The sequence below is a fragment of the Myotis nattereri genome (genome assembly GCF_964212035.1).
Source record: "Myotis nattereri genome assembly, chromosome: 8".
NCBI lineage: Eukaryota > Metazoa > Chordata > Mammalia > Chiroptera > Vespertilionidae > Myotis > Myotis nattereri.
Genome location: NC_138083.1, coordinates 64,555,670 through 64,572,937, shown reverse-complemented (window position 1 = coordinate 64,572,937; position 17,268 = coordinate 64,555,670). Strand labels below are relative to the sequence as shown.

Here is a 17,268-nt window from a genome sequence, read left to right as displayed (position 1 = left end):
AAGAGAGGATATTTCATTTTTAATCATTCAAAAAAAAGAGTTCTAGACAATGTCAAATTCCACACACAATACAGCTATTACACATTAAATATAACTACTATCCATACATATACAAAAATATAAAGTTCTATTTCATACAATAAAACCCTTTATAGAAACCATATTAAAATTAAGCAGAACTTCTCAACTTTTATGTGAGGTGTATATCCTTTCTACAGGTTCCTTTAAAGGTTTTAAAGCAAAATGCAAAACCTAAAAACAATGTCCTCTGGTCAATTCCCAAATTAATGGTACTTAAACAAAAATTGATAGCTCAGTCACATACTCCTTTAATATTGGTCAGACATCTCTAAAATCTCCTACTTTTTTAAAGTATGGAAATAGAACTCAAAATATCCCACAATATAGTACTAAACATACAGAGTATTTAGGAAAGACTTTATTAGTCAGATGACTCAATACTGTTTTATTTCTTCAATACATTTTTAAATAAGTATAAGGGTTTGGTTTTGTTTTCCTTAAATACCAAGATTATCATCTACATTAAGATACATTTGGATGTATCTTAATTTCAGAGTGGAAAATAACTTCATCAATATTTTATCACCAAAGTAAAGCTGGTAACAATTTATAAAAGGAGCCAGTACTCTGTGATATAACCAGGGATTAAATCTCATCATGACAGAAAGAAGCTGCCAGCCATACTCTGTGGCTTCACTAGTAAGAAACAAGTCCTGGTTCTCCAGAATCTCTGCTTCAGAGAGCTTTCTGACACTATGCACATCCATTTCATCAATGAGATGAAGAGTTTCTTCTTGACTAGTACCCTGATTATTGGGTACTATCTAAGGTAACAGCTCTTGAGAATCAAGCCTGCTATCAGTATCTTTGTCATAATCATTTAGGAATCTACTAGTATCTTTCTCAACAAGATCCACTCTGCATCTTCATTTACTGGATCCTGCCTATAGTCACCAAAAAATTCTTCCAGCCTTGACAGGGTACCTCATTTGGTTAGAGAGTTATCCAGATATGCCAAGGTTGCAGGTTTGATCCCGATCAGAGAACATACAAGAATCAACCAACTAATGCATAAATAAGTGGAACAACAAACCCATGTTTCTCTCTATCTCTGCCCCGTCTCTAAAATCAATTAAATTTAAAAAAATTCTTCCAAACTAACAAATCCATCACCATTTTTGTCATGTTCTTCTAAAGCCTCTTGAATGACAAATTCCATCAGATAATCAACTTCTTCAGAATGCTCAAAAGCAATAAATTCTTCAAGATACAAACCATCCTGGTTAGCTATTTCAAATCCCTTCTTGTCCTTTAAATGAAGCTGCCTAAAAGACTCCTCTTCTGCAGCAGCCAGAGCTGTGCTCTCATCAAAGTCAATCACACAATCATACATGTGAATGTTGCACTCATCCATGACACACTGCCATCACTGTTTTTATCATTGTTAACAAACTATCATTTCGCTTCTTGCACAGCACAATGTTTAAAAGACAACTGAGTCCATGAAGTGAGTTCACTTTTGGTGAGAAAACCATCTGAGTCCAAGTCAATTTTCTTTTCTTTTCTTTTTTTTTTTAAATATATTTTATTGATTTTTTACAGAGAGGAAGAGAGAGAGATAGAGAGTCAGAAACATCGATGAGAGAGAAACACCGATCAGCTGCCTCCTGCACATCTCCCACTGGGGATGTGGCCGCAACCCAGGTACATGCCCTTGACCGGAATCGAACCTGGGACCCCTCAGTCCGCAGGCCGACGCTCTATCCACTGAGCCAAACCGGTTTCGGCCCAAGTCAATTTTCTTTATGATTGACTTCAGTCTTTTGTGTTGCCCTTCCAGGGTGAGTTGTCAACTTTTTCCTGGCTGCCCAGCAGTGCCTCGGTTGTAGTCCTGCATGGCCCTAGAATGCAGTAGCCCCAGGCTTCAGGCCCAGTCACACTGTGCTAGTGGCCATGGGCACAAGGCAGAGGAGGGGGCAGGGGAGCAGCGCTGACTGGCACGTGGTACGGCCTAGGTGGGGGAACACAGTGCTGAACTGTTCCTCAAGTCCCAAACTCACAGCTGGACACAGCTTAAGATTACCCCAATTTTCTTGGCAATATCCATAGTAGGAAGCCAGTCGAACATGTATATGCCATCTTCTCTCCATCAGGCTTGATCAGGGTGTTGACTTTGGCTACATCAATGTAACAAAACTTCTTCACAGCCTGTTTATCTGGTGCTTGTTGGCCTTGACATCCAAAATGAACACAAGAGTACTGTTATTTTCTATCTTCATCGTGGCTGACTTGGTGGTCAGGGGAACTTGATGGCACAGTGGTCACACTTGTTTCTCCTGGGGGCCTCTTCCGGATATATTCGGGATGCCACACCAGCTGGGCAGGATCTCCATTTTTTTGTGTGGCTGTGGATGCCTTTCAGCACTGCTTTCTCTGCCTCCAAAGCCTTAACACACTACCCTTCTTCACTTTGAGGCACCATCTTCATTTTTAAAATACCATTTTTTAAATTCATAAAACATAAGTATCTTAATATGAAAGATTAGGAAAGTTCCACTTAGAAATATATTCAATTCAAAATATATACACAATATTTTATATATTCTTATAAAAAAAGTCCACTTACGGTCTTTATTCTTTTCAATGGACTCGTAACTTTCACATGCTCTTCTTTCGCTAGTTGGTGACTGGAGAATATCAGAATTAATACTATTTTTATTAATGGGCTTCAAAGATGCTATGTTTATATTTTTTTGAATGGATACTTTAGGAATCTTAGTGTCTGAATCTGATGCCAATTGCCTATTTTGATGAGGAGACCCTGCCTCCAGTTTTAAAGGATTCATCAGGTCAAAATCACCTCTATTGACATTTGTATCATCATGAAAATAAACAGGGTTAAATTTTGCATTAGCAGTCCTGATAGTCTTCACAAGAACTTCTTCTCTTGTGCTTTCCTTTAAAAAGCAATAAAAGAGCAACAGTAAGTTTTGTTTTGCATAACTCATTCCAAAATGTTATGGGCAAAAATTATGTAGTTGACATAAATGTTTATTATATAAGAGAACAGACTATACAGTATTCACCATATTCTTCTAGATTATGTAAGACCCAATGTTAAGCAACTGACAAAAACCTAAATTCATAATGTGATCATTGCAAACAAACAACATCAGATTCAGGTACCAAAAGTGGGTCCAACATATTCATTACATTTACAGAATGTTAGAAATGTCAATTTAACTTTTATCATTACCACTAAAAGTTTCTACAGAATGGTAAGCACATTAGTGTGACCAGCCTCGTAAAAGTAATATGAATAACAGACCTTGGAAACACAGACATTAATATATTTTAATAGGAGTAAAACAGCAAATACTACCAATATCCCTAAGAGTCTAATGACAATTGCACCAGACACAGCAAATTAAGTCATTGCTTCAAGACCAAGCTCTCCAACAAACTTTCCCAAATGGCATTTCTTTTTCTTTCCTAGAATAACAACTGCTGAAAAGGGACTCAAGTGCCCACAATACTCTTCTTAGAAATTCAGCTATGAATAAAGTGCCAATAAAGCCTATAATAGCAGTCTTTTCTGTTATAAGATATGTGACAAAAACAGCCGCCTGGGCAAAGTTTTTAAAGTTAGAATACTAAAAGGAAGTAGTTCTATTTAACAGAAAAGACGCTGACTTTGAAATAAAGTCATAAGTTCACCATTTATTAACTGGGTGATTTTCTAACACTGTCATACAAAAAAATAAACTTACATCTCTACCTTGTATCAAAATAAAAGTAGTAGGGGAAAATACAGATGGATAATGTATTCTTCAATAAATAACATCTTCTAAGTGTCAACACTCTCATGGATTAAATTGTGTCTCCCAAAAAAGATATGCCTGAGTCTTACGACAAGGTACCTATAAATTGTTATCTTATTTGAAAATAGGATCTTTGCAGATTTAATTAAGTTAAGGGTCTTGAGATGAGATCATTTTGGATTTAGGATGAGCCTTAAACTCAATGAGCAGTGTACAGTTAACCCTTGAACAATACAAGTTGGAACTGCCCAGATCCACTTATATATGGAGTTTTTCAATAATATACAGTTGGCCCTTCATATCCCTGGGTTTCATTCACATCCCTGGATTCAACCAACTACAGATTGACAACAGTATTTTTGATCTCCGGGTGGGAACCATGGATGCAAAGGGCCGACTGTATGAATTATGAGGTGTCATCTTATATAAGGGACTCGAGCACCTGTGGATTTTGGTATCAAGGCAGGTCTGGAACCAATTGCCTACAGATAGCAAAGGATGTAGTTAAGCTTTAGGTGAGTCAAAAGTTATACATGGGTTCCTGACTGCATGTGGGATAGGAGAGGGTTTGACATCCCAACCTCCACACTGTTCAAAGGTCAACTGTACTTATAAGGAGAGGAAAACTTGAGAGAGACAAAGAGCAACAGAGGAAAAAGCCACGTGAAGATGAAAGTAGTCATTGGATCAATACTGCCACAGCTAAGGAATACCAGGTCAACACCTTGGATTCAGAATCGTGGCCTCTAAAACTGTGAAAAATAAAAATTTGTTGTTTTCAGCTAGCAAAAATGTTGATGATTTGTACCAGCAGCCCCAGAAAACTAATACAAACACTAAAACCTAAAATGCAGAAGGATCAGCAAAGGCAAGACCACATGAAGATACACAGGAAGAAGAGAGCCACCCAGAAGCAAGAAAAGCGTAAGGAGAAAGGAAACCAAGATGGCGACATAGGTAAACACCAGAAATCACTGCCTCCCACAAAAACTTCAAAAATACAACGAAAGACAAAATGGACATCATCCAGAACTACAGGAAGGCTGGCTGAGTGGAAATTCTACAACTAGAAGGAAAGCGAAAAGCACACTGAGACTCGGAGGAGCTGCGGAGGTAAAGTGCAGAGGTACGGAGGCTCGAGCAGAAAGGGGCTGACACCTGAGGATGCGGCTGTCTTTTTGAATCGGGAGGGAGTCACAAGCCCCCGACTGCTCTGAACTCCGGTTCCGGGAAGTCTCTGGGGACCCAGGACTCATACAGGGAGAAACTGGACAGTCTGGCAGTGGGCAGAACTCGGAACTTGAGGGTGGCTTTCCCTCAGAGGTGCTTGCAGCGATTACCAGGACACTGAGACGCAGGGCCCCTTAGGGCAGGGCTGAGGATCAGCCATAGCTGCTTGCTCTGCCCTGTTGATCCCCTGAGACCCCGCCCCACCCAGGCTGCAGCAGAGGCTTTTGCCTATGAATGCCCTGGCCCTTTGCAATCTGATAATTACCTAACAAACTACAGCTGGGCCAAACAGACCCAGCACTTCCAAGAGACGACCCAAGGCCCCATAGTAGCTTGCATTGCTTCACAGCTGGGCCTCATCTGGGCACCTCCAAACCCCAAAAAAGGAAGGGGAATATGCAGATCTCTTCGTAGCTCCTGATGGGTAGCCTCAGGCAGAAGCTAAATTAGCACCTCCTTAAATCCAAGAGCCAGTGTACCCAGTGGTCAGAGTGGGACCATCCAGATTACAACTCCTCAGATCCATAAGGGACACACTCAGGGAGCAGACTCAGTGAGTACCAAAGCCTCACTGAAGCAAGTCTTGCCCCAGAAGAGTGTCTTCAGCACAGAAGTTCTCCCACTGCAAACAGAGCTGATTCTCACAGCCAATTAGCCTGGAGGTCAATTCCTCCCAGTGATACCTACAACAATCAAGGCTTAACTACAACAAGACTGTGCACAAAGCCCACAAAGGGGTGCACCAAGAGTGTCCACCTCAGGTAATTGGGGAGGCTGAGCCACTGGGCCCTATAGGACACCAAGCACACAAAACCACTCTACCAACACAGGGAAGCATAAAAAATGCGGAGACAAAGAAAAAGGTCACAAATGAAAGAAATGGAGGAAAGCAAATGACTGGATATAGAGTTCAAAACCACAGTTATAAGGTTTTTCAAGAATTTTCTGGAAACCACCGATAAATTTAGCGAGACCCTGGAGGATATGAAAAAAGACCAACTAGAAATTAAGCATACACTGACTGAAATAATAATATACAGAGATCCAACAGCAGACAAGAGGATCCCAAGAATCAAGTCAAAGATTTGAAACACGAAGAAACAAAAAATACCCAACCAGAAAAGAAAAAAGCAAAAAGAGTCCAAAAATAGGAAGATAGTGTAAGGAGTCTCTGGGACAACTTTGACCATCCCAACATCTGAATTATAGGGATACAAGAAGAAGAGAGAGGGCAAGATACTGAAAACCTATTAGAAGAAATAATGACAGAAAACTTCCCCTACCTGGTCAAAGAAATAGACTTACAGGTCCAGGAAGCGCTGAGAACCCCAATCAAAAGGAATCCAAAGAGGACCACACCAAGACACATCATCATTAAAATGCCAAGAGCAAAAGACAAAGAGAGAATCTTAAAAGCAGCAAGAGAAAGAAACTCAGTTACCTACAAGGGAGTACCCATACGACTGTCAGCTGATTTCTCAACAGAAACTTTGCAGGCCAGAAGGGAATGGCAAGACATATTCAAAGCGATGAATAGCAAGAACCTACAACCAAGATTACTTTATCCAGCAAAGCTATCATTCAGAATTGAAGGTCAGATAAAGAGCTTCACAGATAAGAAAAAGCTAAAGGAGTTCATCACCACCAAACCAGGATTATATGAAATGCTGAAAGGTATTCTTTAAGAAGAGGAAGAAGTAAAAGGTAAAGATAAAAATTATGGACAGCAAATACATATCTATCAACAAGTGAATCTAAAAATCAAGTGAATAAAAAATCTGATGAACAGAGTAAACTGGTGAATATAATAGATCCAGGGGCATGGAAAGGGAGTGGACTGACAATTCTTGGGGGGAAAGGGGTGTGGGGGTGCAGGAAGAGACTGGACAAAAATCCTACACCTATGGATGAGGACAGTGGGAGGGGTAAGGGCAGCGGGTGGGGGTGGGGCGGGAACTGGGTGGAGGAGAGCTATGGGGGAAAAAAGAGGAACAACCGTAATAATCTGAACGATAAAGATTTAATTAAAAAAAAAAGCGTAAGGGAAAACCAATCCTGTCAAAACCTTGATCTTGGACTTCTCCAGAACCATAATAAAAATAAATTTCTGTTGTTTGAGCCAAATAAATGAATAAAATGCATAAGGATCAAAATATCTCCTTAATATAGAAAAGTTTATAAAAACAAGTTAAAATATGGCTTCAAAAAAACAAAGACAAATAGAAAAAAAGACAAAGGAGACAAATGCCATTTAAAACTAGGTAACTGTGCCCTGCCATCATGGCTCAGTGGTTGAGCATCGACCTAAGAACCTGGAGGACACGGTTCGATTCCCGGTCAGGGCACACGCCTCGGTGGTGGGCTAGATCCCCAGTGTGGGGTATGCAAGAGGCAGCCAATCAATAGATTCTCTCTCATCATTGGTGAATCTTCCTCTCCCTTCCTCTCTGAAATCAATAAAAATAAATTTTAAAACTAGATACCTGTTTTTCATATATAACATTAGCACAGATTAAAAAGAACCAGAATGTGGGTAACTAGCTCTCTCCTCAATAAACTGACTTAAAACAATCTTGAGCCCTAACTGGTTTGGCTCAGTGGATAGAGCATCGGTCTGTGGACTCAAGGGCCCCGGGTTCGATTCCGGTCAAGGGCAAGTACCTTGGTTGCGGGCACATCCCCAGTGGGGAGTGTACAGGAGGCAGCTGATCGATGTTTCTCTCTCATTGATGTTTCTAACTCTCTATCCCTCTCCCTTCCTCTCCGTAAAAAAATCAATAAAATATATTTTAAAAAACTAAAAAAAAAAATCTTGAATATAGAATGTAGTCAAGTGATTACAGCCCACCCTCTCCCAAAATCGCTGCACTCTTTTAATGAAATGCACTTGAACCCTTTATGTGCTTGGCTGAGGATCCAATTGGGCGAAGCTACCACCTATGGGATTATGACTGAACACCTCCAAGACAGAACACCACCCAGGCAGAATGATAGGGTAGCGGCATGGGCTTCGGATAGCCACTCACTCTACCCAAACCCAAGGAGCCATTGGTGGGAAAACTGGTGCTCAACCATTTGGAGATGACTGCTTCTGGGATGGGGTTTTCGCTCTTGCTGTGATCTTTTAAAAGTCAGCCCAAGACAAAGGGTTTATTGAAAAAATAAATAAAAAAAAGAGGAATGCAGTTTCTCTGACAGATTTTTAAGCCTAAACACAAAATAGATCTTTGTTTACACTTTGAAAGTTTAACTCTGAGGAAAACTTAAGAATTAGGAAACGTAAGAAAGAAAAGAATAAAAACAATCCACACGTTCCTTAGGAGGTGGGGTTTCAAGAGGAGATAATGATAGCACAGTTGACCCTTGGGAAGTTAGGGGCACTGAGCCTCACTTAGTCAAAAATCCCCGTATAACTACTGACTCCCCCAAAACTTAACTACAGTCTTTTGATATCCACAGGTGACTGGATCTAGGTTCCAAGACCCCTGTGAATTCCCAAATCCATGGATGCTGAAGTCCCTTATATAAAATGGCATACAACAATGCATACAGTCAGCCCTCTGCATCCACAAATTCCCAACCAAAGATTGAAAATGCCGTTTTCAATCCAAGATTGGTTAAATCTGCGAATGCAAAACCCTGGGATACAGAGGCCAAATGTATATTTATTGAAAACAATCTGCACATAAGAGGACCCACAAAGTTCAAACTTGTGTTGTTCAAGGGTCAACTGTATTGGAAAGTCCCATCTGACTGGAGTCTAAGGAAAACAATCAGGTAACAAAGCACTCGGGACAATGGCGGAGCTGGGAGAGGCCGACGAAGCGGAACTGCAGTGCCTACTGGCGGCCCAGCAGCGGAAGGCACAGCTCACCACACAGGTGCGGGACAGGGACCAGGGTAAAGAGAAACGAGCTAAAGTACAGGTCCCAGGCACCCGCGGTGAGGTCACCGGATGTCCCTGCTACACCCAGTTCCCTCGCTAAAGAAACAGGTCGTGGCACCTCTGCTGCTGGTGCACCACTTCCTGGAGCTACGTTGGGATCAATGTGTGGAGAAGCCAGGGAATCGCCTAGACCAGTGGTCGGCAAACTCATCAGTCAACAGAGCCAAATACCAACAGAACAACGATTGAAATTTCTTTTGAGAGCCAAATTTTTTAAACTTAAACTATATAGGTGGGTACATTGCTATTAACTTAATTAGGGTACTCCTAAGGCTTAGGAAGAGCCACACTCAAGGGGCCAAAGAGCCGCATGTGGCTCGTGACCCGCAGTTTGCCGACCACGGGCCTAGGCTCTCGTACTGAAAATTGTCTCTCTAGCTCTGTGGACCGCTTCATTGTCACTATTCTCGCCATCACCAGTCGTTTTGCCCAGAATGTACAGAAAGGAGGGCAGTAGGCCATTCCCTAGAAGAATGACAGAAGAAGCAAAGGGCTTGTTATTAAGCAGATTGTAGGGCCAGTAAGGGAAAGTTGTCAACCCACTGTCAGGTCAACTTCAGGCTATTACTAAGCCTGTTGGTGCTAAAAAGTAACAGATTAAAAATTCCAAGTGAAATTTATTTATTTAGAATTCAGAAACTCCACACTGTATCACAACAATTATTCAATAAGTGTGAGTTAGAGAGAAAAAAAAGCACTCTAGAGAAAGGGAAGTATGCTCTCCAAAAAATGGAAAGATAGCATCCTTCATAGACTCTAACCAATGATTTTAACATCTGCCATTATCATATGTACCATATGATTTCACTTACATGTGGAATCTAAAGAACAAAATAAATGAACAAACAAAACAGAAATAGACTCACAGATACAGAGAACATTTTGACAAGTTGCCAGAGTGGAGAAGGGTTGGGAGGCTGGGTAAAAAAGGTAAGGGATTAAGGAACATAAATTTGTAGTTACAAAACAGTCACAGGGATGTAAATTATAGCATAGGGGCCCAGCTGGCGTGGCTCAGTGGTTGAGCATCAACATGCCGGGGTTGCGGGCTCGATCCCTAGTGTGGGGTGTGTAGGAGGCAGCCAATCAATGATTCTCTCATCATTGATGTTTCTCTCTCTGCCTCTCCCTACCTTTCTGAAATCAATAAAAATATATTTAAATAAATAAATAAATAAATAATAAAGTATAGCATAGGGAATATAGTCAATAATATTGTAATAAGTATATGTGATGCCAGATGGGTACTAGATGTACAGGGGTGATCACTCATAAGTTATAAAAATGACTAAGCAATGGGTTGTAGACCTGAAACTAATATAATATTGTACATCAACCATAATTGGAAAATAAAAATTATTTAAAAATAAATTAATAAAAATGCTATCAGAAAAGACTTTGTTATCATAGAACATTTAAAGAAAATGCAAATAAACTTACTCTGTCACAATGTAGAACAATACCCTTTGAACTTTCTGCCCCTCCTTTCTTTTTTTCAATTCTCAAGGTGTTAGAGGAAAATGGTAACACATCATCTACATGCCTTCTACTATTTCCATTATCTATAGAATTACCTAAAATATAAGAAATATAATGAAGTAATGTCAAAGTTTCAGTAATTTCATGTAATAACTGTTTTTGATGTTCAAATTATTTTATGTAAACCTAATACTTAGCTTTCATATAACAAATATAGCAATTTGCATGAGAGAGAAAATAACCAACAGTATGAGGCAACATTAAGTGTGTCAAAGTGCTACCATACAGAGAATTCATTTCTAATTCTCAAGCATCTGAATAGAGCACAATCATTTGTAATCTATAACCTCCAGTATCCCCAATAATACCAGTGTCCTCTGGCATTATTAAAAGCTCTTTTGAGCATGATCCCTCTTGGGAGCATGCCCACGCCTTACCCTTTCTCCTTTTCAGGCAAGTTATCTATGCCTTACTCTCTCCTAAGTTCCAAGAGCTCTTCTCCTGCCTCTGTAAATTGTTTTCTGAGCCTACGCAGCCCAGCTGGCTCATGTCTATACCTCTGTAACTTTCTAAATAAACTCCCTCTTTTAATTTTTTTTTTTTTTTTAAAAAAAAGCTCTTTTGAAAAGTTTCAGACTTTCAAGATTTGGGGGGATACAAGGATTAATACATATTAAATCATACCAAAGAAATGAGGGGATTTTTTGCAAAAAAATTAAAGTCAAAGAGAATTTAAAAACAAAGGAATCATATCAATACTTACTGGTCCCAGGGAGACAAACATGGCCTTGTTCAGACTCTCTGTGGGTTGTTTCAGAATTTCCTGAAGAGTGTGAGCCATGGGAAATCAGAGAGCTGTTATTTTCTGACTGAGATTTACAGTTTAAATTACCGTTTCCATTTGCCTGTTGAAAGAGTATCTTAGCTTTATGAATTTTTAAAATTAAAAACAAACATTTTGAGGGATAAAATATGGGGAGCAGACAATGTCTTCTTCATAGGATGCCAAGGTAGTTGTAAAATGTAAAAATTGTTTCTGAGAGGCCTCAGCAATGATACTAAACCCAGTTCATAAAAGGCTGTTCAGGAATCAGAATGTTCACATGACCTTGATGTATCATCCCAGAGGACTTACTGATAACAAATGGGTAGGAGATATCTGGCTGACACATTAACCTAGATAATCAGACACAGCATCACTAATGGGACAGACTTATATGTCCCCTGAGTGATGCAATGAGACGTACACATCAGCCACGTTTAATCTTAATCTATTCATGAGAAAAATGTTTAACCTGAATTCTTGCCAAATGTTTAATGTAACCAGAAGGGGGGGAAATTCGGTCATTTTATAAAACAAGTCAGGGTATATACACATTGACTATACTGTACTATTCTTTTAATTTTCTGTGTGATGAAAAGAGGAAGCAGGAACGGTGTTTCTCATCAGTTTATATTGAGGAAAAATAGAATTCCAAGAAAACCAAAAGCTTAAGTTTTGTTAGTACCCAATGAAACCAGTAATAATTTTCTAATGTCAAATTCCTGAAAAACATAATAATTGGAACATACCAGACTGAGATCACCTATAGGCAACCTAAAATCTTTTTCTGGAAGTTCCTGTCCTTCTAGGTCTTCATATATCATTCCTGGAATTGCCAGTTGCTCAAAATAAGCCTCCAAATGATCATCATAAAACTCTTCATCATCAATATCATCATCTATTAGTAAATGGAGGAAATATAGAACAGGCTTTAAAGTAGTGAATGAACTATAATTTAACCAAAAAGGTTGATAAGACATATAAATCAATGATGATTTTAATATTCAACATGGAAAAACTTATCATTTCTGTCTATAAATTATTATGAGGATTCCAATATAACTAAATATTTAACTTTCTTTGATAGGATAGCACAGAAATAAATCTTGGCATAAACCAAATGTTAGGGTATAATAAATGTGGCATTAAAGATCAGTTGGAAAAAGGGCAAATAATTCAGAAAATGTTATGGCAAATGAGTAACTATCAAAAAAGGATAGATAAGCCCATCATAAAAGTAAAAATAAATTCTAGATGAATAATAATTAAGTATGAAACTTCAAACAATATCTGATCTTGAGAAAGAAGGAATTAAGGGAAAATAATGTAACAAAATTGAACCCTAATAGGCATGATTAAAAATATTCAACCTCTACCAAAAGCAGAAAGTTGCAAATGAACAAATAAAAAAACACTGGGGCAGTGTTTTCGTTTGTCTTTGCAATAGTTTTTTAATGTTTCAACAACCAGCCCAGCAGGGGCAAGAATGGTTCTGTAAGTTATCACTGCCTTTTCAAGAGGATAATTTTGCAATCAACATTAAGAGCCTTAAAAGTACTCATAACCTTTGACTTAGTTATTCTACCTCTAAGAATCTAGCATACTTAAAGGAAGTTCTATATAAATTCAGGTCAACAATTCCTTATCCATAATTCCACCATCCAAAAATATCTAAAAACTTTAGCAGAAAAACTTGTCCTGAATTTAGTTTCTACTTATCCCACTCAGCCCATCAGCCTGGCCTTCAAAGCCATGAATAACTGGATCCCTGCCTCCTTTTCTGGATTACTCTCCAATTCAGATTCCTACAAGTGCTGTAAATGTGCCACACAAAACTACTGGCTATTCCCCAAACACTGGCTATACACCCCCCCACCCCCAACCACCACCACAGGATCTTTTGCTGAAGTTATTCCCACTTCCTGAAATGTACTTCTCTTCCCATGTCTTCATTAAGGCCTATCACAGGCCTTTGCAAGGAGGGAAAATTGTGTCCTTTCAGTAAAGCTTCACTGATAGCTTCTTCAATCAGAATTAATTTGTCACCCTCCCATGATTCTTGTACAATCTGTACTGAGGAACACATAATATACATAATACAGTTGGATGTTTAGCTATACATCTCTTATTTGGCAGGTCTTTCAGAAAGCAGAGGCCAAATATTTCCTGGTTCCCCCAATTTCTTAACATACTGCTTTATACTGAAGTGGAACCTAGGGTTACTACTTTGTTCCCTTATGATACTAAACTCAGGGATAAGCACAATCATATCAGGACTGATACATAGAAATGCTTCAAAAGTCCATCATTTAACAGAAGGAGCCATTTGAGTGCTGGAAGATAGGAAGAAAGGAGAAAGCAAAGAAACAAAAATCTGGCATAGGAACAACTGCAACCAAGAAGCAAAGACACAGAATGTCAACGTAAGGGCTAGGAAAACACAAATTACATTACAGTACCAGAAGAGTCATCCAAGCTTGTCAGTGACATAAGTTTTTCATTTTCTATTAAACTAGTATGGCTTAAGTCATTGTTTGAATTCTTCCCTTCAAAATGTTTTCCAGCGTCAGGAACAACAATCTATAAGAAATAAAATGCATGTAAGAGAAGCACACTCACAGCTCTGAAGACCATAGTACAAGGCTGCAAAAAGGATCACCAATGTGCTCAGTATCGATGACTCACAATTTAGGCAATGAAGGCCTAGTTGTTTTATATCCGTAGTAACTTTCTTCCTACCTTGACGCCACCTCCCTTCCTGACCCATCCAATAAGACATCCTTAAAATCTAATATTTCAAAATGTGCACATGCTTGAAAGACCTAGAAATATAGTTGGTATACTAATATACAATTGGATTTGAGTAAAACAGCCTTGCGATAGAAGTGAAAATAATAGCAAAGTGGCTCAGCAACCTACAATGGAAAAATTGATTTCTCTGCTCCTCAACCCAGGAACCAAGTAACCCTAAGGACACTAAGGCCCAGAATAAAATGTAACGTTTTCTTCTAAGTGTTGATTTTATTTCATAGTCATATTATATATCAAGCAATACCACCTTAAGAATTAGCTTGCAAAATGCACATTAATTTTTAAGATTAAACGCATGGGCTCTCAATGCAACTGCACACTTGTAGAGGGCAGCACAGCCTTATTATGCTCATAAAGATCTAAGGCACCAAGGACTACTGTTGTGGAATTTAAGTTCTGTGTGTTGAAATTTTTTAAAATAAAAATTAGAGAAAAACCTGTATGAGGAAGAACAATATGTAAAACACCTCTGCCTTTTTGGTCATGGATGCTACAGAGAACTCGATCCATTCTGCCATCCGCGGGGTCTTACATAAGGGCCAACTGAACTAGAGAGATGCTGGAAAACTTCCTTATTTTGCTAAGGTGGTGTAGTTCTTACAGTTTAGATGATGAGATCTATCAAAACATATTTCTTTCACTGCCCTGGATACCAGGACAGTCAAAGCCAAAACAAAAGTCAAATGCAGTAGTAGCTCCCTCTGGTCCAGGTTTTTAAATACAGTTATTTTCCTCCTGCTATCACTTTTTCATTTTCTTTTTATTAAATATCTCATGTTTCTATACTTGTTTTCCTGCTTTCAAGTTTTATGGTCCCCCTCTTATCATCAACGATATCTAATGTTTTTAGGAAATCAATTCTTCAACCATCCTAAGAAAATAAATTACATATTGAAGGGAAAAGGTATGTTCTCTCTTCTCAGAAACCATTGCTTCTAAATGTCCAAAGAAATCTGCTTTCTGATTCAATTTCAATTTGACCACATCTGAACTTCCTATAAAAAGCAGCTCTCACACTGAAGCGATCAGTAGTTACACACAGGAAGTAGGCTTATGGAGCAGGAGTCAACAAACACTTTCGGTAAAGGGCCAAATAGTAAATATTTCAGGTTTTGCTAGCAGTCTCTGTCACAGCTTCTCAACTCAGCTATCGTAGCCATAAACAATACAGAAACAAATGAGCATGGCTGAGTTCCAATAGAACTTTACACAAACAGGCAGCAGATGGGATCTGGACAATGACTTACAGTTTGCCAACCCCTGGCAGAGGGAAATTACTCTTACTTTTTAATTCTTTATTGTTTAAAGTATTATATATAGTACTACATGTCTCCTTTTTCCCCCACTGACTTCACCCAATTACTCTTACTTTAAGCCCTTTTGTAATCATTTTATAAAAACTATCTTAAAAATTCTTATGAAAGTAAAACAAAACTTGCATCTCCGTTTTATAAGTTTTAAAAGTACTTAGTTTACGTTTTGTAAACAAGTCTCATAAATACGAGACTATAGGCTTAAAATCCAACCTCACTGTTTATGTTGAACGTAAACTGCTTATCTGCTTAACACCCCTTCCTTTGAGGAGCCCACATCTTTTTCTTTCAAATGTTCCTGGTATGGTTGTCAGTCACATTCTTCTATCTGTGTATGTACGACGCACACGTACACACATACACAAACACACTAAAGTGAACATAAGGTTCACCTCATAAATCAGACCATTTTGCCGAAACCGGTTTGGCTCAGTGGATAGAGCATCGGCCTGCGGGCTGAAAGGTCCCAGGTTCGATTCCGGTCAAGGGCATGTACCTGGGTTGCGGGCACTTCCCCAGTAGGAGATGTGCAGGAGGCAGCTGATCGATGTTTCTCTCTCATCGATGTTTCTAACTCTCTATCTCTCTCCCTTCCTCTCTGTAAAAAATCAATAAAATATATTTAAAAAAAAAAAATCAGACCATTTTATCTCAACCACCCCCTCCTTGGCTCATCAACCTACAAAGGGGAAGATATATGACCCAAGTAAGCTCATTAGAATAGCCCTCTACTTTTTTTTTTTTTTTATTTACCCCACAGAAAGATCATGCTCTTCTTTTGTTATCACAAATGTAAAGAGTACAGGCCTGAGTCACCTACACATGAAGATAGTGTCCCTCTCATTCAACGAATTATTGAGTATGTGTGAACAATGTGGCAGGCACACAGGATACACTAAACAAAACAAAGAGAAAGCCTTACCCTGATGGAGCCAACATTCTAGAGGGAACCAGCACAGAATGAAGGAGAGCAGAGGGACAGCCAGTCCATATGACACAAGGAGCCCAGGAATAGACAGCCCTGAGTCTAGCACTACTTCAACTTCCCAGTTACTTAAAGCAGTACCTTGGATTTTTGCTATTTACAAGTAGAAGACTTCTATTATTAGTACTACTTAGCACTTATATATGTGAAATAGGAACTTACTCCGGATGCTAAAAACAAATGTAAAAAATATTACCTTGTACTCATTATTCATCCACGATCGTAAACAAACATCAATAGGTGAGTCTATTTAAGAAAACAAAAACAAAAACTGAGAGATCAAGTTATTTTATCAACCAAATATCCAATAATATTTAAAGATAGAAAATTAATCAACTGAACACTTTTCCCTTTAAGTGGAACACAGCACTTTTTTAAAATCCTCACCCAAGGATATTTTTGCCATTTATTTTTCAGACAGAATGGAAGGGAAGGGAGGTGAGAGAGAGAGAGAGAGAGAGAGAGAGAGAGAGAGAGAGAGAAAGAGACAGACAGACATCGATTGGTTGCCTCCCACATATGCCATGACTGGGGCTACAAATCAAACCCAAACCGAAGTATGTGCCCTTGACCTGGAATCAAACCTTTCACCCTTGGGTCCACAGGCCAATGCTCTAACCACTGAGAAAACCAGCCAAGGCAGAACACAGTATGTTTAAATGATGCTCTGGAACCCATTAAATAAGTTAAAAAAAAAAACAACTATTAAAATGGAAGGGTAAAAAATTATTCACGCCAAAGCCGGTTTGGCTCAGCGGATGGAGCGTCGGCCTGCGGACTGGGGGGTCCCAGGTTCGATTCCGGTCAGGGGCGTGTGCCTGGGTTGCGGGCACTTCCCC

The 17,268-nt window shown here is 39.1% G+C and overlaps 2 protein-coding genes and 1 pseudogene across 3 annotated transcripts in view; 1 reads left to right on the top strand and 2 right to left on the bottom strand.

Moving 5' to 3' along the window:
• The window catches only part of CEP192 (centrosomal protein 192), a 121,809-nt gene that overhangs the window by 85,176 nt on the left and 19,365 nt on the right, over positions 1 to 17,268 (bottom strand). Inside the window, exons 6-11 of the mRNA XM_081097299.1 lie at positions 16,626 to 16,675; positions 13,780 to 13,900; positions 12,070 to 12,218; positions 11,261 to 11,402; positions 10,459 to 10,592; positions 2,648 to 2,978 (exon numbers count right to left, since the gene is read on the bottom strand). Of these exons, the coding sequence (XP_080953425.1) occupies positions 2,648 to 2,978; positions 10,459 to 10,592; positions 11,261 to 11,402; positions 12,070 to 12,218; positions 13,780 to 13,900; positions 16,626 to 16,675 (927 nt within the window). The remainder of the gene's footprint in view (positions 1 to 2,647; positions 2,979 to 10,458; positions 10,593 to 11,260; positions 11,403 to 12,069; positions 12,219 to 13,779; positions 13,901 to 16,625; positions 16,676 to 17,268) is intronic.
• On the bottom strand, positions 519 to 2,128 carry LOC308523625 (reticulocalbin-2-like; annotated as a pseudogene). Its single transcript has 4 exons — positions 2,105 to 2,128; positions 1,823 to 1,965; positions 1,180 to 1,575; positions 519 to 1,005 (listed from the first exon to the last, which is right to left on the bottom strand). The product of its transcript is annotated as a reticulocalbin-2-like (transcript).
• On the top strand, positions 8,870 to 9,475 carry LOC308523388 (mitochondrial import inner membrane translocase subunit Tim8 B-like; the record flags this gene model as incomplete). Its single annotated transcript, XM_081097300.1, has 3 exons — positions 8,870 to 8,953; positions 9,088 to 9,152; positions 9,349 to 9,475. 3 exons carry the CDS (start codon positions 8,870 to 8,872, stop codon positions 9,473 to 9,475), a joined length of 276 nt encoding a protein of 91 aa, XP_080953426.1.